Genomic DNA, 21,579 nt, shown 5'->3' on the forward strand with positions numbered 1-21,579 from the left:
TTCTGTTGCTTCAGATAGCAACTTGATGTTGGCATGCATGTGTATCTAATGGATTACAGTAGCACATTTTGAGTGATGAAAGGTCATCCTTCAAGGTCAAGGTCATCCTTCAAGGTCAAAGGTAAAAAAAAATCACAGCGGCATTCTCATGAAGCTGCACATTTTGAGTGGTGGAAGTTCAAGGTCAAGGTCGTTCTTCAAGGTCAAGGTCATCCTTCAAGGGCAAAGGTAAAAAAAAAAAAAGAAAAATTCAAAGCGGCGTTATCATGAAGCTGCACATTTTGAATGGTGGAAGTTCAAGGTCATGGTCATCCTTTAATGTTCAAAAAAAAAAAGAAAAAATTTCAAAGCGGCGTTCTCATGAAGCTGCACATATTGAGTGGTGGAAGTTCAAGATCAAGGTCATCCTTCAAGGTCAAGGTCAACCTTCAAGGTCAAAGGTAAAAAAAAAAAATAATTCAAAAAGGCGTTCTCATGAAGCTGCACATTTGAGTGGTGGAAGTTCAGGGTCAAGGTCATTCTACAAGGTCAAGGTCATCCTTCAAGGTCAAAGGTAAAAAATAATAATTTCAAAGCGGCGTTATCATGAAGCTGCAAATTTTGAGTGGTGGAAGTTCAAGGTCAAGGTCATCCTTCAAGGTCATGGTCATCCTTCAAGATAAAAAGGTCAATTTTTTTTATTTCAAAGCGGCGTTCTCATAATGCTGCACATTTGAGTGGTGGAAGATCAAGGTCATCCTTCAAGGTCAAAGGTAAAAAAACAACAACATTTTTTTCAAAGCTGCGCAATAGGGGGCATTGTGTTTCTGACAAACACATTTCTTGTTTTTTTCAAACATGGTTAAAAAACACAAATATTTATTTTTATCATTTTATTTTTGAAATACCGTCCAACCATCCCACCGAAGAATCCCCCCCCCCCCCCCCCAATTTTTTTTTTTCATTTTTGGAAGATAATGTAAAAAATGACCACACCCCCACACTATACACCCCTCTCAAGTCCAACCCTCCCTCCTTTGTGATTGAAATTGAGATAGGTCCCTACACCTTTAAAAAGAAAAATAGATGAGCGGTCTGAACCCGCAAGGCGGTGCTCTTGTTTAAAGTATGCAGTAGAAGAGTACTGTCTACTGCTGATGTAGCAAGCATTACATGATCATCTTTATAAATAATGGACCCCCCCCCTGCCACATTGCATACTAAAACACAATTAAAGCATTCCACATTTTGCTATTGAGATATTCCCTTATATGGTTGTTCAAAGGTAGTATGAGATGACCCCCATGGAAAAACTGATAGTGCAGTAGTAGATATTGGTTTTATACCACATACATTTCATTCCCCTCCTTTCTGTCATTGATCACTTACATTTCGTTGGTTGCGTATGTATATAGGAAATATAGGATAGTGTAGTGCCACCAAGGGATGCTAGACGTGTAAACGCTCTCATAAACTGACTGGTTGTTATAGGAATCTTCTTTGGATTAAAAACAAGCTGACATAGCGGAATTAAGTTACTTTCCAAGGTATGTGAATTTCAATATTAATCTTTACTTACTGTTCTTGAACCTGTGAAACTAAATGAGGGTTAACTGTTTACTTGTAAGATGTTTGATAGTAAAACTAATTCTGTTTTTAGGTCTCAGTTAACATGTAGAGGCTGGTGTGGAAAACTGATTGAATAACTGATTGAAAACTTAATGAATAGATTTACCAATATTCATCTGCAAATATTTGTGCAATTTTTTGGCAAAGATGCATGTATTTTAAGCAATGGACTGGAAAGCAATCACCGGTTATTGCCCTGTGGGCAGCTAGCTTGTTTTGTTTTCAGTAATCCGTTGTGGAATTTTAATACGTGGGAATGTACTCTCATGAAGGGTTAACTTTTTATGCCCCCGGATCGAATGATCGGGGGTATATTGTTTTTGGCCTGTCTGTCTGTCTGTCTGTCTGTCTCTCTGTCTGTCTGTCTGTCAGACTGTCTGTCTGTCTGTCATTGTATGTGTCTGTCTGTCATTGTATGTGTCCCAAAACTTTAACCTTGGTCATAAATTTTGCAATATTGATGATAGCAACTTGATTTTTGGCATACATGTGTATCTCATGGAGCTGCACATTTTGAGTGGTGAAAGGTCAAGGTCATCCTTCAAGTCAAAGGTAAAAAAAAATCAAAGCGGCTCATTAGGGGGCAATAAAAGTTTAATATCACATTTAATTTGAGTGTAAAAAGTGATTGAATTATAGTTATAAGTTAATTTAAGTATAATTATTGTAAGCTACTTTCTAACTTTATATTGTTGAAAATATTAAGTATTAAGAATACATTCCTGAAAAGAATTGATATTATTTTAATTTAGGTACATAGTGTTGCCCCCCTCCTCAATAATATGTTATTTACACAATGATGTACAATTAAAATAATCTGTAATGATGCTTCATGCTGAAATTCCTGCCAAAATACTTCATGCAAGTATATTCAGATTTTGCCCTGATAAAACCAAAAAAGTGCATTTAAAATATATGCATTAATGTTTTATCGTGATGAGTTTTGGCCATGTGAGTCTTTGATGAAGAAAGCAAGATTCTGGGCCCACCTTCACACAGCTCCTTTGGGACATCTCAACTTATATTATGTTGTACTTACAATTTCAGATAAATTTATCATTTTATAATCCAGTGAAACAAGATTCATAATATTTACATTAAATGTTGTTTTTTTCATTAGAACAAAATTTACATCAAATGTTGTTTTTTTCATAAGAACAAAATTGCCGCAGACGAAAGAGATTTTATGAATGTAAGGAATGTCTTAATAAGTTATCAATAAGGATCTTTTTGCATTCTTGTGTTCAGGGTTTAATTGTGTTGACATTTATATATTTGATTATGAAGGGATCAAAGTTTGTTCCCCTAAACATATTAGTATTATGCCAACAATAGTTGTGTTGTATGATGAACACTTTCATTTGACCGTATAAACTATTTAATCTTATGAGGTGGAATGACCCAACACTTACATATGGTTTGTTTGCATGTGTTTGTAAACATGTCCTCACAACCTGTTACTGGATTGCTTTGAAGGGCAACATGTGTGACCAGAACTATGTGCTTATATGACAATGTTTAACAAAGAACAAGTGATGTCCATAGGTAAACATATTGTGCAGATATTGTTTGTTTTTAATCACTGCTCCATGGTCTGTGCCTTGACCAATAAGAAGTCAGTTGTTTTCATTGAAAGTATGGAGTGTGGAACAACATAAATTTTCTTTTTTTAAACTTAACTGTTATGAAAAGAACGAAAGACCCTTATTATATCTCAGTGATTGCAAACTAAGTGAACAACAAACTGATATGTCAAGGGCTAGAAATAACCTTGGATATAAATCAGAAAGCAATTCCAATTTCGGAATCGTGAAGGAAGATTGACTAATTTTTTTATAAGGTTTGGACTTGAAGTGTCTGTCAAGATCCATTAAAAATAATAGTGATCTACAGATGGGGTAAAAAAGTGGTGTTAATTTAATACTGTAAAAGGGTTGACTCTATATATTTCAAAAGTATAAACATTGAACAAAAATGAAAGATTGCGAGCATCGTTCACACGTATTGGAAGCAAGCATACAAAATTCACCACAATGAATTTTTAGCTGGGCTTTTTTGGAGAAAACCCGAGGTATTGTCATAGCCAGCTTGTTGTGTCGTGCCGTCCGCTGGCTTCCTGCTAAAACTTTTAGCACTTTTTGCTCTAAAATCAAAGTGCTTCCACCTACAACTTTGAAACTTCATAAGGTAGATGCACCTTGATGAGTTTTACACGCTACACCCATGTTTAGGTCACTAGGTCAAAGGTCAAGGTCACTGACCTAAAAAAAAATAATCTGACAAGCTTTTATTTATTAAAAAGTGCATCCGCAGCGGAGCGTTGGCATCCGTTATGCGGCGCTTTTGTGTTGGCGTTGGCATCCATTATGCAGCGCTCTTGTGTTGACGTTGCTTCTATTAATAGGATTTAAAATTTATAAGGATTTTAGAAATAAGTTGTAAAGTTTAAGTTAGTGTTTATTTGTATGTCCAACATCATGGGACAGAATCCTGCCGACCCACCCCCACCCCCTCACCTCGCCTCTCTCTCTGACTACTCAATGATACCCCTTTTAGTGATATGAAGTCCGCTTAGCGATTGAGAGATCCGGGGTATAATTCCCACTCTATGAACATTCTCTACATCTTCTCCTCAGATACCAAGTGTCAGATACCAATTTTCTAACCAGGAAATGGAATGGAGAATGTCGCTATAAGTCTTAGGCTTTCGATCCAATTGAGCTAAAATGAATTAGAGGTTTAAATTTTTAGGTTTAAACAAAACCATGCCAATATTCATATAGAACATCCTAAATCTTTGGTGGACCCAGCATTTGAATGCATCTGAACCATGTGGGGCATATAACCAAGGTTTGTTATGTCTGAACCCTGTGAACAGAGAGGCCAGAATGTTTATGTCTTTCTAGGATTTTTCAAAATTTACATTAAAATTCTACAATCTGACATTTACCATTTGCTGACTTTTTTTCTTTTTGAAGTCATAATGGCTTCCCATAGCTTGTTTACCAACCTCCTGCTTTGAGTAATATGGAAACTCGCACTCTGTCAGCAAGGGATTGGCATTTTAGTGGAAGATCAATAAAACATTTTAGCAGAATATTCATGGATCTTTCATAAGTAAAGTCTGCTTCATCCACTATCTGCAAATGGTTTCCAATACTGGCTGAGATGTATTCATAGATAGCTGAGTGGTTAATTATTTTAAAATAATTTTCTTCTTACTATGCAAATGTCAAGTCAAATGAAAGGTTTCATTTGCACCTTTACATTTGCACCTTTATAAACTGTTCAAGATAAAAATAAATGTAAAACATTTTATGGAACACGTATGCATGTACATTGAACTAAAATACACCCTCATCAAGATTAATTTATCAAATGCTTATGCTTTGACTTTTAATTTGAGTACAGTCATGTACTTGCATATATTATTTCTTAAAATGTTTCTGTTATAAATTTCTAGAAAATACTGATGTCCTTCTTTACTTATGTTATGAACATAAAATTCACATGTTTTCTTGCAATTGTATTGCAATTATGATTTGAACACTGTAGGTTCTTTCAAAAGGACAGAATGATGTGTCAATGGCAAATTGATTTTTTCTTAAATTATGCAAGACTTATGCAGACATTGTTTCAATATTAATACTATTGTGCAATTGTCTTCATATCAACTTGATGATGAAATATTAATAAATGTTACCGCTGAAAGCTGATAATAGAGAATGATGGTAATTAAATTATTCTCACACGTTACAAGTAAGCAGTTTTAAGTATGATAAACTTTGACAGGTGTCTGGTATTGGCCATCTGGTGCCATATTATTGGAGGAGGACACCGACATTTTGTACATTGACCACTGGTCACTCAGCTTCTGAATAATTGATGTTACAAACTGTTGCCTGATGCATGCTGGGAAATTTGTCGTCTGCTAAAATGTCGTCTTCTGAATTTCAAAAATTAGCATTTTCTTTGATCTTTTTTAAAGAATACTATCAGAATAGCAAACAGTTTGGATCCTGATGAGACGCCATGTTCTGTGGCATCTCATCTGGATCCAAACTGTTTGCAAAGGCCTTCAAAATTCGGTTCCAGCACTGAAAGAGCTAGATAAGTTCTCTGATAAACAGTGTGTAGCAAGTGGTGGTGATAATTATATGGAGACAATTTATTCAGCTCTTTATGCTGAACTAACGAGATTTTTAAAACGCTTGTAAGCACACATATACTCTGTATGTAAGAGTGCATTGATTTTAAATTAAATGTAGATTATTTTGGTGTTTTGTAATGTAACATATGTGTTTTGATCTTGATATTAAAAGTGCATGTACATGAATTAATGTTAATTTGGATGATGGTTGCTTTTTATCTAAATTTATTATGCTCTTTTATAATGGTTGGTACTTTTAATATATGTTTATAAGGGTATAATGTGCATAATTACGTGGTACAGTGATGTAATTATTACAACTGATAGCCTTCTTGAAATATCATCTTGAAAATGTAAATGACAAAAATGTGTTGTATGGATTCCAAAAGCTGTTATGTTCAGACAGGTTCTCATACTATTTTGTGTCCCACAGTTTTACTTGACTAATAGAACGGATGTTGTTAATGCACTATTAATGTTGACACTATGGGATCATTGGCAGCCTACTTTCTTCTTCAATTAATGGAATCAATATTGTTAGCTTGCACATCCATTATATTCTGTGGTATTTTGTTTTGCTTATAATGTATTGAGACTCTTCATTATTGATCCTCATCTAGTAACATGCATGTAAATCTATTAAGCTTTTTATATTGCTGCAATTAATAGTAAGCATAGCGGAATAAGCTTAAATTTTTTACGAAGATTTTCGTTGTTGAGATAGCCAAAAACTAGTACAAGCTAATACTTTCAAAATAAGTATTCCATCTGTGATAAAAGCTGTAGTTTAGTTTAAATTAAACAATGTCCGTAAAGCCAATAGAAATTTGTAAAATGAGATGTAAAAGCATCACTTGAATTTAAGATTTAGTTGCACAAAATGCTTACTCGTGAACTATTCTATCTATAATTCACATAGGGATTTATATCAAGTGTTGACTGTGAAACTGTTGTAACTGGTTATTATATCGTTATCAGATACAATAGTTTTACTCTCACTCCTTGATATGTTTTCACTCTAGTTTTATCCTCATATTGTTGATGCCCTGAATAAATATTTTCAATGTGTATACAAATATATTTGAGCATGGCATGTGCAGAACAGTTTATTTAAAATCAAAAGACTTTCATTGATGAGACATAGAAATAAATAAAAATAAATTCTAACTCCAAAATATTTTTCAGATGGCTTCAGCAAATGATTCCAAATGGCAGAAGGACGCTGCGGATCAGAATTTCGACTACATGTTCAAGTTGTTGATAATAGGGAACAGTTCAGTGGGAAAGACTTCTTTTTTATTCCGCTACGCAGATGATTCATTCACGTCTGCGTTCGTTAGCACCGTGGGCATAGACTTCAAAGTGAAAACAGTGTTCAGACAGGACAAGAGGGTGAAGTTGCAAATATGGGTGAGTAGTGTTCAGACAGGACAAGAGGGTGAAGTTGCAAATATGGGTGAGTAGTGTTCAGACAGGACAAGAGGGTGAAGTTGCAAATATGGATGAGTAGTGTTCAGACAGGACAAGAGGATGAAGTTGCAAATATGGGTGAGTAGTAATCAGACAGGACAAGAGGGTGAAGTTGCAAATATGGGTGAGTAGTGTTCAGACAGGGCAAGAGGGTGAAATTGGTTGCAAATATGGGTGAGTAGTGTTCAGACAGGACAAGAGGGTGAAGTTGCAAATATGGGTGAGTAGTGTTCAGACAGGACAAGAGGGTGAAGTTGCAAATATGGGTGAGTAGTGTTCAGACAGGACAAGAGGGTGAAGTTGCAAATATGGGTGAGTGGTGTTCAGACAGGACAAGAGGGTGAAGTTGCAAATATGGGTGAGTTGTCTTCAGACAAGGCAAGAGGGTGAAGTTGGTTGCAAATATGGGTGAGTAGTGTTCAGACAGGACAAGAGGGTGAAGTTGCAAATATGAGTGAGTAGTAGGGCTTCAACGGGTACCCGAAATATCCGATGATATCGGATCCAACTTCAGATTCGCGGGTACGGATCAACCCCTGAAAATTTTGGTTCCGGATATTTATTTTCATAGTTGTATGTAACCTAGCGCTGTTTTCACAAGTATTGTTTTGTATACAGACTGGTTCTGTTCAAAAGATAAATCATACGTGTAATAGTCTATATTTATTGACGAGTGACAGTCAAATAGCAGATCATTCAAGATCCTTAGGCCTTTATGTCATTGGACATTCTGTAATGAGCCCCAAAAGCAAAACTAATTCGAAATCATGGAGGATCTACAAATTACAAATGCAATTCCTAATGGCAATAAGTAAGTTTTCAATCCTTAATGTCTTTCTGAGTTGTATTTAAAACAACGGTAGTGGATCCAGTGCGGCTAGAAAGTGATTCAGGTAAATTTTGCATAATTTTGCTACCTGTCTAATTGTGGTCCTGCATAATGTATTGTCTTGAAGGCATATTTCGTCATATACTAAGTTTAAATGCTATCTTATGATGCAAGGAACCTCAGTGCCCAGTGAGAGAATCTTCTCCACAGCAGGAGACCCAGTCAGTGCTCATAGGGCTTGCCTAGACCTGGGCAATGTTGATATGTTACTTTTTGTGAAAACAAACATCAAACTTATGAACAGTGAAAAGTTTGTTTTAACGAGCAAACTATTAAGTGAATGAGTGTTAAGGTTTCGTTTTATTTGGCCATCGCTACAATGTTAAATGAGAAAGGTGTTATGTTTTTTGTTAATAAATGGTTAATGTTTTTTAGTCAAATTATACTTCTAAAACATTGATTACTTTAATTTAGAGAAAATTCTAATTTTCTCTTATCTGAGGGACCCGGATCCGAAAAACTGCAAGAAACCATATTTGGATTTGGATTCGGATCCGAACAAATTTTTTGGATTCGTTGCAGCCCTAGTGAGTAGTGTTCAGACAGGACAAGAGGGTGAAGTTGCAAATATGGGTGAGTAGTGTTCAGACAGGACAAGAGGGTGAAGTTGCAAATATGGTTGAGTAGTGTTCAGACAGGACTAGAGGGTGAAGTTGCAAATATGGGTGTGTTGTGTTCAGATAGGGCAAGAGGGTGAAGTTTGTTGCAAATATGGGTGAGTAGTGTTCAGACAGGACAAGAGGGTGAAGTTGCAAATATGAGTGAGAAGTGTTAAGACAGGAAAAGAGGGTGAAGTTGCAAATATGGGTGAGTAGTGTTCAGACAGGACAAGAGGGTGAAGTTGCAAATATGGGTGAGTAGTATTCAGACAGGATTAGACGGTGAAGTTGCAAATATGGATGAGTAGTGTTCAGACAGGATTAGAGGGTGAAGTTGCAAATATGGGTGAGTTGTGTTCCAACAGGACAAGAGGGTGAAGTTGCAAATATGGGTGAGTAGTGTTCAGACAGGACAAGAGGGTTAAGTTGCAAAAATGGGTGAGTAGTGTTCAGACAGGACAAGATGGTGAAGTTGCAAATATGGGTGAGTAGTGTTCAGACAGGACAAGAGGGTGAAGTTGCAAATATGGGTGAGTAGTGTTCAGACAGGACAAGAGGGTGAAGTTGCAAATATGGATGAGTAGTGTTCAGACAGGACAAGAGGGTGAAGTTGCAAATATGGGTGAGTAGTGTTCAGACAGGACAAGAGGGTGAAGTTGCAAATATGGGTGAGTAGTGTTCAGACAGGACAAGAGGGTGAAGTTGCAAATATGGGTGAGTAGTGTTCAGACAGGACAAGAGGGTGAAGTTGCAAATATGGGTGAGTAGCAGATCCTCGTTCTGGGAAAACTGGGCTTATTTCATGTGTGTAAAGTGTCATCTCAGATAAGCTTTAGCAATCTGCTCAGGTTATACGGGAAGACATAATCGGCTCAGATAGACTTTGTCTTTTTAAGGAATTTTTTCTAAACAAAAATACAGTTTAGGCAGAAAGTGTTGTTCCTGATAAGTCTGTGCATACTGCACAGGCTTATCTTGGATAACACTTAAGGCTTATCACAAAGTTGATCACACTGCTTTTCCAAGTTATTGGGACCGTCAAAAATGAATTTAAAATAGGTAAGTTGGAATAGCAATATTCTGTGTTGATCAAGTCTTGTACATTTTATAGTAAAAACTGAAAATGAAGAATTGGGACTGGAAAAGAGTTCAAAATGGGAATTAATATCAATTAATTATGTTTGAAATAGCAGTGATCAACTGTATGTTATTTCTTCATTTATCTACTGGTGTATTTTACATATACATTTCATTTTGAAATGTAGCTACCGGTATTCACCAGTTTTATCAATGTAGCATTAGACTGTTGATCAGAATTGATTGATTATCATTATTAACAATTATCACAAAAGTTAGATTGCTTTTGTTACAGAATTCTGAAATAAATATTTGATTTTTTAAAAGACAATAAATAGGACTGTTAGAAAAAAGAAAAACTTCCATGTTTGTCTTGACCTTCAGAGGAAATGGATTGTCTTGAATGTGATTGATCAATACATGGATTTTTTTACTAAGAGCTCAATTATCCAATCTTATGTGAAATGAGAAAATGCCTTGGAATTGATGACAGCTATTATGAATACACTGTAACTCCAATATAAAGCGCTCCGTTATAACGCTGAATCCAATATAACGCGGAGGGTGCTTGGATCCCATTTTTTCTCCAACCTTCCATTTGATTTCTGATTCAAATCCGTATTATGCAACTTCATGTATTTTCAGACAATTCAAAGATGGCGGCAATCACAGTCATGTTGATTGCTTTATTCAACCGTCCGTTGAACCGATTATAATCGCCTCGAGGTTAAACAACACCGACAGCTAATTGGTGTTAATCTGTTGTGTAATGTCAAAAAAGGTGTGAAAAACTCGCGTGTCAGTGTTTATTACATGTATTCCTCATCAGAGCGGTTCAGTGCGATAATTTCCATAAGTTAAGTGCAAGCGGGATAGTTATACAATTCAAGTAATTCAAAACGATTGAAACATTCTTACTTTGATATGGTTGCAGTTTGACTATATTAAATGAGCGGCTGTGAAATATACTGCCTACTGTATAAAACAACTTTTTCTGTCATTTCATTATCATTCTAGTATTATGTCATTTAATCTTTCAGTTCGTGTATAAGAAATTAAATAATGCAGACGATTTATTTACATGCGAACGCAGTGTACCGGCAATTGTTAACAGTTTCACTTTCATTTTCGCGCGGTATCAGAAAGTTCCCGGGAAACACGTTTTTTGCATGCGTATGACGCAATAAAACAATTTCTTGTACATGAGTCGTATTGCATTCAATCTAAATTTAAAGTCGCTCGTCCAATGAAAGCTCTGCCCCATAATGCACTGTACTCTACATTTCTGAAAATTGCATATATGCGTACGGTTGTGTTTACAAATTTCTTAAACATATATCGTCATTAATGTTCAAGATTATTATTTTTTAAGTGATGTTGCAATTTTATAGGATTATCGGATAAATGTGCACATAAGAAAAGCGGTATGTATACTGTTATCGATACGATTCGATTTATATGCATGTATTTGCGTCAACACAGCATGGCAATATACATGACCTATATTATAGGCTATTCTATACCTGTTTTTTTTATTGCGTCCTGCAGTAAATGAGCTCAAAACCTATAACGCGGATCCGTTATAACGCTGTTTCGCGGCTTGGACCCCATTGACCGCGCTATATTGGAGTTACAGTGTATAGAAGTATTTTAGAAAGCTTGGATGCAGTTTGTGTGTCGATTCTGAATACAATTATCCAACAATTGAGTCATAGCAATACTATAGACCCCAAGGCACATGCAAGTTCGTGACCCATGTCTATTAAATATTCTCAAACCTTAATAATTTATTAATAAACTAAATGAATTAGTGGGTTTTGATAATAAACATAGTTATAGCCTTTATCCCTTTTTTGGTCAGTTTAGTAGAGATTGTGGATTCAGATAATAGATTTATTGTAAGTTCAATAATTGTTTCATTGTAAATATCGCCTAAGGTCAGGTTGTGGTAAAAGATAAACATCTCACAACTGAATTGTTCTGCTGTTATTTTGCCAGAGGCTACTTTAGAATACTATAAATTACAACAGAAAAGCTTCATGCCTGACCTGTTAAAAATCATTCCAACACCCCCTTATAGGGTTCAACTTCAATGCAGGATGATTTAATACCAAAATTTAATGTCAATATGTTGTATAATAACCGCCATACACAATATAGGATAAAGTATGTCAAAAAAGTTTAAATGTCTCAATTGTCAAAAAGTGCAGTCCTCTGATACAGGATACAGCTTTTAAGTGTGGATGTTTGATTATGCTCCAGTTTTGTTTTGTCAAACTTGGACCCCTTTCTATATCTCAAAAAGGATATTTCCCAAAATGACCTCCTAAAATTCCCAATTGAGGGTGTCCAAAAACATATGCACTGTCATTTAAAGAAATTCATTATTAAGTTCAATTCCGTATCCAGCTGTAGAAGTTGAATTAATATACCAGGACAATACATGAGCAATAGATGTTGCTAGCGTAAGCGTTGGGTAAGCAATAAAATGAAAATGGGAAAAATCATTACACGCACCGTATGGCGTGACATTGTACATTGCTGAATGGTTTTCGCTAGCTTTTTGTTGCGGGTAAAGGAAATACATTTGGACGTTTTATTTAAAGCTAGAAAGTGTGTTTTGGATTAAAAAATTGTATTCTCATTTGGGAATTCAACAAAACATTTATATTATATTTATAATGTATTCAATTTTTAATTCCAATATTAACTTTTTTAAACGCTTTATGTGTCGAAACGATGTTTTGATTATGCATGAAAAGCACAATTTCCAAAGGATTACACCCGGTTAGTGATTACATTGGAAATATATCATATTCCGTATAATTGAATACTCCGGATAATTGAATATTCGGACGTGACAAATGGGCTATTCAATTAAGCGAAATCTACTGTAATATGGAAAACATTTAATTGTTAAGTATTTGTTTGCAAGTTTTTATCTGCCCCTGCCCCACATTCAACTACTCTGTCTGACCAAGTTGTTATCTCCCCCTGTCCTACATTCAACTACTCTGTCTGACCAAGTTGTTAACTCACCCTGTCATACATTCAACTAGTCTGTCTGACCAAGTTGTTATCTCTCCCTGTCCTACATTCAACTACTCTGTCTGACCAAGTTGTTATCTCCCTCTTCCCTACATTCACCTACTCTGTCTGACCAAGATGTTATCTCTCCCTTCCCTACATTCAGCTACTCTGTCTAAACAAGATGTTATCTCTCCCTTCCCTACATTTACCTACTCTGCCTGACCAAGTTGTTAACTCCCCCTTCCCTACATTCACCTACTCTGTCTGACCAAGATGTTATCTCTCCCTTCCCTACATTCAACAACTCTGTCTAAACAAGTTGTTATCTCTCCCTTCCCTACATTCAACTACTCTGTCTGACCAAGTTGTTATCTCTCCCTTCCCTACATTCAACTGCACTGTCTGACCAAGTTGTTATCTCTCCCTATCCTACATTTTACTACTCTGTCGGACCAAGTTGTTATCTCCCCTGCCCTACACTCTCTTACTCTGTCTGACCAAGTTGTTATCTCCCCTGCCCTACATTTAACTACTCTGTGTGACTAAGTTGTTATATGCCCCTGCCCCACATTCAACTACTCTGTCTGACCAAGTTGTAATCTCCCCCTGTCCTACATTCAACTACTCTGTCTGACCAAGTTGTTAACTCACCCTGTCATACATTCAACTAGTCTGTCTGACCAAGTTGTTATCTCCCTCTTCCCTACATTCACCTACTCTGTCTGACCAAGATGTTATCTCTCCCTTCCCTACATTCAGCTACTCTGTCTAAACAAGATGTTATCTCTCCCTTCCCTACATTCACCTACTCTGCCTGACCAAGTTGTTATCTCCCCCTTCCCTACATTCACCTACTCTGTCTGACCAAGATGTTATCTCTCCCTTCCCTACATTCAACAACTCTGTCTAAACAAGTTGTTATCTCTCCCTACCCTACATTCAACTACTCTGTCTGACCAAGTTGTTATCTCTCCCTTCCCTACATTCAACTACACTGTCTGACCAAGTTGTTATCTCTTCCTATCCTACATTTAATTACTCTGTCGAACCAAGTTGTTATCTCCCCTGCCCTACACTCTTACTACTCTGTCTGACCAAGTTGTTATCTCCCCTGCCCTACATTCAACTACTCTGTGTGACCAAGTTGTTATCTCCCCTGCCCTACATTCAACTACTCTGTCTGACAACGTTGTTATCTCCTCTGCTCTGCTGACAGGATACGGCTGGCCAGGAGAGGTACAGGACAATCACCACAGCCTACTATCGAGGGGCAATGGGCTTCATTCTCATGTATGACGTCACTAACGAAGAATCGTTCAATGCTGTCCAGGATTGGTAAGATGTGCACTCCATTTTTAAGATTGTTCATATTTTTAATGGCTTAAATCTGCATAACCTTGGCTTTCTTGCAGCCATGCTATTCGAAGAGCAGTTCTTAATGTGGTGTCTGACTTAGTATTATCAATTACAACAAATTTTACTGAGACAGATTGTGTTCATGGGATAAGTAATTTGATAAAGTTTTGTGATTCCTACTATATTTGAAATAAAAAAATGCTTATGCTTTGACTTTTAATTTACATGTACTTGCATATATTATTTCTTAAAATGTTTCTGTTATAAATTTCTAGAAAATACTGATGTCCTTCTTTACTGAAGTTATGAACATAAAATTCACATGTCTTCGTGCAATTGTATTGCAATTATGATTTGAACACTGAAGGTTTTTTCAAAAGGACAGAATGATGTGTCAATGGCAAATTGATTTTTTCTTAAATTATGCGAGGCCTATGTAGACATCGTTTCAATATTAATACTATTGTGCGATTGTCTTCATATCAACTTGATGATGAAATATTAATATTTACTGAGACTGATTGTGTTCATGGGATAAGTAATTTGATAAAGTTTTGTGATTCCTACTATATTTGAAAACATGATTATATTTTTCTTGAACCTTAGTCTTCATAAGTATTTTATTCCCATCCTCAGATTGTGTTTTTGAATCCAACAGGCATCAATAGTGTATTGAGTAAAACATACAAAATAGCATCAGATCTTCATATCCTTTAATCTTAAAACCGTTAACAGGTTTGATAAGCCACTCTTGTGCATTTGAAAAAGAAAATAATGACTGTATTTAAAAAAAATTGTTTCAAGTAAGCAAATAATCAGTTTTTCTGCATTTTGAATGTTGTTCAATTGTAGAAGATAAGAAAATGTGATGTAATCTGATCTACTCAAACAAATGGATATAGTGCATTATTTGAATATGACCAAAAGACCTATGCAGAAAGATACTTAATATACTCTGTATTTAGCACATTTTCCTTAGTGTTTTTCACAGGCCATTTTAGCGTGGCGAAAAGCCACGCCGCCCTCCCGGATTGCCACTCTGCCCTTTTCAAAGGCAAATTTCGCCACGCGCCTTTCTTTTCAAAGGCAAATTTCGCCACGCGCCCTTATCGATAACACCTTTATTGCCTTACGATCTTAATTGGTCCGCAAAATCAGCTTCCTTGATTGTCTGTGACGCTCCGGCTGTGCTTGATTTACTCGAGAGACGTCAACGTCTAATCGACTATATTAATTGAGCAGATTTAATCTATTAGAGTGCTCGATTTATAGGTAGGTCTTACTGACTGCTCCAAAGCTGTTAATTAGTCATGCGTGAATAACCCCGTGTCAGTATCAATCGATAATGCCGGAGGTTATGTAATACCAAGCGCACTTTTCGGTCGGCAATGTGTACTCCTCCACGATAAAATCATTACTTCGGAGACTTTTGATGAAAAACTCGATGTTATTCTCGTGGCGATTGTGCATTGCATGCATTATTCAGTTATATCAAAACATATATTTTTACGCATAATTACATTTAAAATCACAAACAAATTTATTCTTTATCGTTTTTGTCTTTAAGATAATTAGATCTAATTATTGAAATAACTACTGAGACGTATACTAATTTAACAAAATGCGAATCGCGTATACGATTGAACGTTGCTATGCGCACCTGTCGCTTACATCATTTGACATTTTATCAACATGGCGGACTATACAGAATTAAATTGTGACTCGGCAAAAATGGCAAATAACGTCGTAAACGATAAAATTAACGATGGCGATTATACATTAAGAAGGAATTAATGAAATATCTGTGATAATCAACGATGCATAAAAATGTTTAAGATAGCAACAACATTATTTATTTATTTGTAATTACTCGGTGGATGTTTGTCACGGAAACGAGTGTTTGCATATTGTTAGCGATCAATTTACTCGCAATGTTATTTTAAACATCTGTCAAGATTATTGTTAGAACATGGGATAAGACAAACATGGTTTCATTTAAATGTTAGTGGATCTGTGTATAATCAGATTCATATGCATATATTGCTTTATTATGTTTGTCGTGTTGTACAGTTTATTGAAACAGCATGGAACTTAATTGTACATTGCAAGGTAAATATATGAATATAAATCATAGTAAGTTAAATACATCTATAACCATTAAATGTGCTTGTTGATATGTTATTTTTTCCACAACTGCTTCTGATGCGATTACATGTTTCCCCGTAATTCAGGTATTTAGGGTACGTTTTTGCCCTTTTTTGCCTAAACTGCGCGCTAAAATGCCCTTTTTGAAAGTAATGCGCCATGCCCCTTTGCCCTCCTGGGAAAAACACTATTCCCCCTAGCAAAACGTGATGGCTGTGCGAAAAAGAACAGAGAAAAAGCAAAGCCTATAACCAGATATGACACAAACAACTCTGGCAGGGTGTTATTTCATGGTGTTCACTAATTGCCCCATTATCTGCGAAGAAAAACAAGGAAATGAATTACCGTCACATTATAAAACAGAAGTGTTTCTGTATGAACAGTAGTATTTGGTTCAGCTGCTTGAAACAAAATGTCAATTAATGATTTTTGCACCATCTGCGTTGAAAAAGAAATTTCATTATAATTTTTGTCCTCATTGTTATCCTCTTAGGAAATTTTTCATTAAACTGTTTGATGAAAATGTCAGTTCAGGAAAAAAATTGTTTCAAATATGTGAATATATTTCCAAACTGACAGAGAGGCCAGAGTTATTGCCTTTTTTTGTCACATACCTTTAGTAAAACTGAGTATTCAGCTGTTTGTTAACACAATAAAGTGCCTTACACTAGTTTATTTCAATCAGTTTAGTTTCTAGGACTGGTACTCTATAGAGAAATATTATCCTAGTTTGTACATTAGTGAACATTTTAAAGCAAACAATATATGTGATATTGAATGACTGCTTGTCATGAACTAGTAAAAAATAAAAATCTAAAGTATTAAAATGTATATTAAAATCATTTTAGTTATTGAAGACCCTTTTTATTATAGATTTAGTCTTAAGAAACAAGGCAGATTCAACTAAGTTTATAAATTTTTCATTTCTACAAACTTAAAGATAAATAAAATTAAATAATTAAAGATTTCACATATAGGCCTTATGAAAGGGAACCCTGGGTTCATGGCCACTCATTGTTTGGCCCCCTATTTCAGGTGTACGCAGATCAAGACATACTCATGGGACAACGCCCAGGTCGTACTGGTGGGAAACAAGTGTGACCTTGAGGATGAAAGGGTCGTGTCAACTGAGCGTGGCAAGCAATTAGCAGACCAACTAGGTACACACACTAGTCAGGTGTTCATGTGAAGAGTGAGGCTTAACGTGTGGTTGTTACCCAGTCAGTTTTTAGCTCGGCTATTTTCTGAGAAAACCCGAGAGTTTGTCATAGCCAGCTCGTCGTCGGTCCTATGCCATCCACGTCTTGCTAAAATCTTTACATTGGCTCTAAAATCAAAGTGCTTCAACCTACTTTGAAACTTCATATGTAGATGCACCTTCATGAGTTCTACACGCCACACTCATTTTGCTGTCATTAGGTCAAAGGTCAAGGTCACTGTGACCTCAAAAAAAAATAATCTGACAAGCTTTCATTTATTCAAAACCGCAACCCCAGCCAAGCGTTGGCACCCGTTATGTGGTGCTCTTGTTATAGAGCGGCATTGTTTTAAAGGCCTGATGTTTGTTAAGACAGCAAACTGACGAGTTTTCTTGACTAAAACCAGGTTATGTTACTAGAAAATTTTAAAGCTTAATCTTAATTTTATGATTTCTTAGTTTTTTGTAAGTAAAGCCATCTTTTAAAATCATTCTTATCAGTCAATATTTTAAGTTAAGACATATCTAAAAATTGTAATGGGGCATGAAGTTAATATATCGAGGCATTTAAGGTTTTTCTTGGTAAAACTGTACTTTGTATCTATTGATGAAGATCAATAGCCTGCTCTCCAGTAAGGCTATAATTCCCAGTCTATAAAAAAAATTTAGGAGATGTCACAGTAACTTGACATTGTGAAACTTGTTAATGTCATCTAATGGATTCGAACCACATTTGAAAGGTTTCCACATGGAAATGGTTGTACTTTTCTCAATATTTTTAGATGAAATCCTTTCAGATGCTGTTTTCTGCGTAGTGGTTAGTGAATAATTCCTAAGACTTAATGCCCATCCCTAGTTTTCCCCACACTTCTTAATCCTCATGTAGTTGACCAGAGCCTAGTTCTAGCTGTGGGCTATAGTTTCCACTGACTAGAATTATCAGTACAGATTTTGCCTGTCTAGGTTGATTAATTAGGGAATTTATGGCGCAGTGAAGATGTGTATTCTGTTTGTGGCAGGGACTTGCAATCTCCTTGCAAATGCTCAAAGCAAAATTCTTATAGTAATACTTAGACAAAGATTTTTTTTAAAGCTTGCCTTCATGAAACTGAAAATCTGAGGATGCTCGCTTTAAAATTTACAACTCAAGTGTGGCGGGCTTTTGCTTATCAAACGTATCAAAGTGTATTAAACTCATTTAGTTTACTATATAGCCTTTATCATTAGTGTATTGAACACATTTAAGCCTTTTTCATATATTGAACACATTTGGTTGACTATAATTATAGCCTTTATTGTCCCCTTCTGGTTTCACCGGAGGAGACTTATGGTTTGCGCTCTGTGTGTCTGTCTGTCTGTCTGTCTGTGAGTCTGTCTGTCACACTTATCTGGATACTGCAATAACTTTAAAAGTTCTTCATATTTTTTTCATGAAACTTGAAACATGGATAGATGGCAATATGGACATTATGCACGTCATTTCATTTTGTTCCTACGTCAAAAATTCTGGTTGCTATGGCAACAAATAGGCTAGAAATACTGCTGAAAATGGTGGATCGTGCACACTTTTCTGGATCCTGCGATAACTTTAAAAGTTCTTTATATTTTTTCATGAAACTTGAAACATGGATAGATGGCAATATTGACATTATGCACGTAACTTCATTTTGTTCCTACGTCAAAAATTCTGGTTGCTATGGCAACAAATATAAAAAATAATCTGACAATGTGGAGCCGGTAGGGGACATATATTGCTTGGCAATAGTCTGTATCATTAGTGTATTGAACACATTTGGTTGACTATTATAGCCTTTATCATTAGTGTATTGAACACATTTGGTTGACTATATAGCCTTTATCATTAGTGTATTGAACACATTTGGTTTACTTTATAGCCTTTATCATTAGTGTATTGAACACATTTGGTTGACTATATAGCCTTTATCATTAGTGTATTGAACACATTTGGTTGACTATATAGCCTTTATCATTAGTGTATTGAACACATTTGGTTGAATATATAGCCCACATTTGATTTACTGTATAGTCGTTATCATTAGTGTATTGAACACATTTGGTTGACCATATAGTCTGTATCATTAGTGTATTGAACACATTCAGTTTACTATATATCCTTTATCATTAGTGTGTTGTACACATTCAGTTTACTCTATAGCCTTTATCATTAGTGTATCGAACACATTCGGTTTGCTCTTTAGCCTTTATCATTAGTGTATCGAACACATTCGGTTTGCTCTATTGCCTTTATCAATAGTGTATTGAACACATTCGGTTTACTCTATAGCCTTTATCATAAGAGTATTGAACACATTAGTTCATGTGACTAGTGTCCATCGTTGTATTGAACACAAATAGTTCACTTGACTAGTGTATATAATTAGTGTATTGAAATCATTAGCTAGCGTGACTAGCCTAGAACTAAACTTCTATGCCATGATTTCCTTTGAGACACCTTGCTTTCAGAGTGAAGCCACACTTTCACATCGCTCATGATAATAATTATACAAATTACTTCTAGTTAGTGTTACATACCTGCAGAAGATTTTCTGATCTTGTAAATATTGATTACCTTACTTAATGAGTTCTCTACACTCTTATGACAGTGGTGTGTCTATAATTTATTCTCTTTTATTTATTCTGCAACTAGCCTCTAGTATAAGTGCGTTGAACACATTTTTTTCGCATGACTAGCCTAAAGCTGTACTTTTTTGCAAAGATTTCCCCTAAGACACCTTGCTTTTAGAGTCCGGTGAATAATTATACAAATTACTTCCAATTAGTTTATAGTGTACAGCTGCAGAACATTTTCTGACCTTGTTAATATTAATTAACTTTCTGAATGACTACTCTACTTCTCCTATCACAGTGGACTGTTGATAATGTATTCTGGATTATTTACCCATACTTAATTTGTTGACAAAGAAAAAGGGATCGCACAAGAAATGTATAACTTGATACATGTCAAAGTCATAAGAATTTCATGGTCATTTAAAATGCAAGGTATTCACTATATGGTTCTCTGAACCATACATCTATCTTTTGACTTTACTGATTTTATATGCTCTGGTGCCCGGTATTTTTTCCTTCTGGCAGCCATTAAGCCAAAAGCTCTTTTAGGTTATGTACTTTTCATTGTAGTAGTTCACAATATCATTGTTCCCCACACCCGGGAGGATTGTGTGCAATTGATTGAAATGAACAAATAGCACAGAGTTCTAATTTTGTGGCAGAATTGATTTTCTTGATGTTTGTAGTCCAATAAACCAAAGATGGAGACTAAAACCTGATTGTCTGTTTTGCCAAGCTCCGGAGATCAGACTAGTGCATCTTTCATGATTTGATAATTTGCCTTCGAAGAGCTTGGAGGGATATAACTCATGGTCAGCTTTAGAAATATCAATACCAAATAAGAAGTCTTGAAGGCAATATGTATTCAGGATCCACGGAAGAAGCATGCTTTATAATCAATTCAAGGAAATTGAGAAAACCAGGATTTTGTGATAGCTTATCATTGCAGTGCAGCACAATTTGTTATCTGAAATCGTTGCCTAGAGTTACGCATGTATGTGGACATTTAATCAGTGCAGTCTCCATGTTTATATTGGATGCAATCATGTTTATCACTCAGCATTTTCCTAAGCATACAAAATCGACTGGAAAAAAACACATACTGACTAACATTAGAAAAATAATAGTATTATTGCCACTAACAACAAATAAAATGTTTTATAATGTCAAGATCTAAATACTTGAACACAAAACAAAGAGTAAATTGATATGTGCATTATGTATAAAATCTTTTTTTTTTTTAATGCTGTAAGTTGACTTTGTGATCAAGTGCTAATTATGTTATCATAATCATAGAAATAGAAATAATGTGCATTTTAAACAGATTATTGACATCTGTTAGGACCTTATGTGCAAATAATAAAAATGTAGTTTGTTGATTGTAAAACAACTGTTGTTTTTAGCTCACCTGAGCGATAGCTCGAGGTGAGCTATTGTGATCACTCAGCGTCCGGCGTCCGTCCGTCCG

The 21,579-nt window shown here is 35.6% G+C and overlaps 1 protein-coding gene across 5 annotated transcripts in view; it reads left to right on the plus strand.

The window, feature by feature from the left end:
* Positions 1 to 21,579, plus strand: part of LOC127867486 (ras-related protein Rab-3) — an 86,169-nt gene that overhangs the window by 55,998 nt on the left and 8,592 nt on the right. For 4 of the 5 annotated variants that reach the window (XM_052408660.1, XM_052408662.1, XM_052408663.1 and 1 more), the window contains 3 exons: positions 6,944 to 7,168; positions 14,040 to 14,158; positions 17,360 to 17,484. In XM_052408660.1, the coding sequence (XP_052264620.1) occupies positions 6,944 to 7,168; positions 14,040 to 14,158; positions 17,360 to 17,484 (469 nt within the window). Of the gene's footprint in view, positions 1 to 1,339; positions 1,527 to 6,943; positions 7,169 to 14,039; positions 14,159 to 17,359; positions 17,485 to 21,579 lie in introns of those variants that run through there. The other variant, XM_052408661.1, reaches the window with a different exon arrangement.

This window comes from Dreissena polymorpha, chromosome 2, assembly GCF_020536995.1.
Source record: "Dreissena polymorpha isolate Duluth1 chromosome 2, UMN_Dpol_1.0, whole genome shotgun sequence".
NCBI lineage: Eukaryota > Metazoa > Mollusca > Bivalvia > Myida > Dreissenidae > Dreissena > Dreissena polymorpha.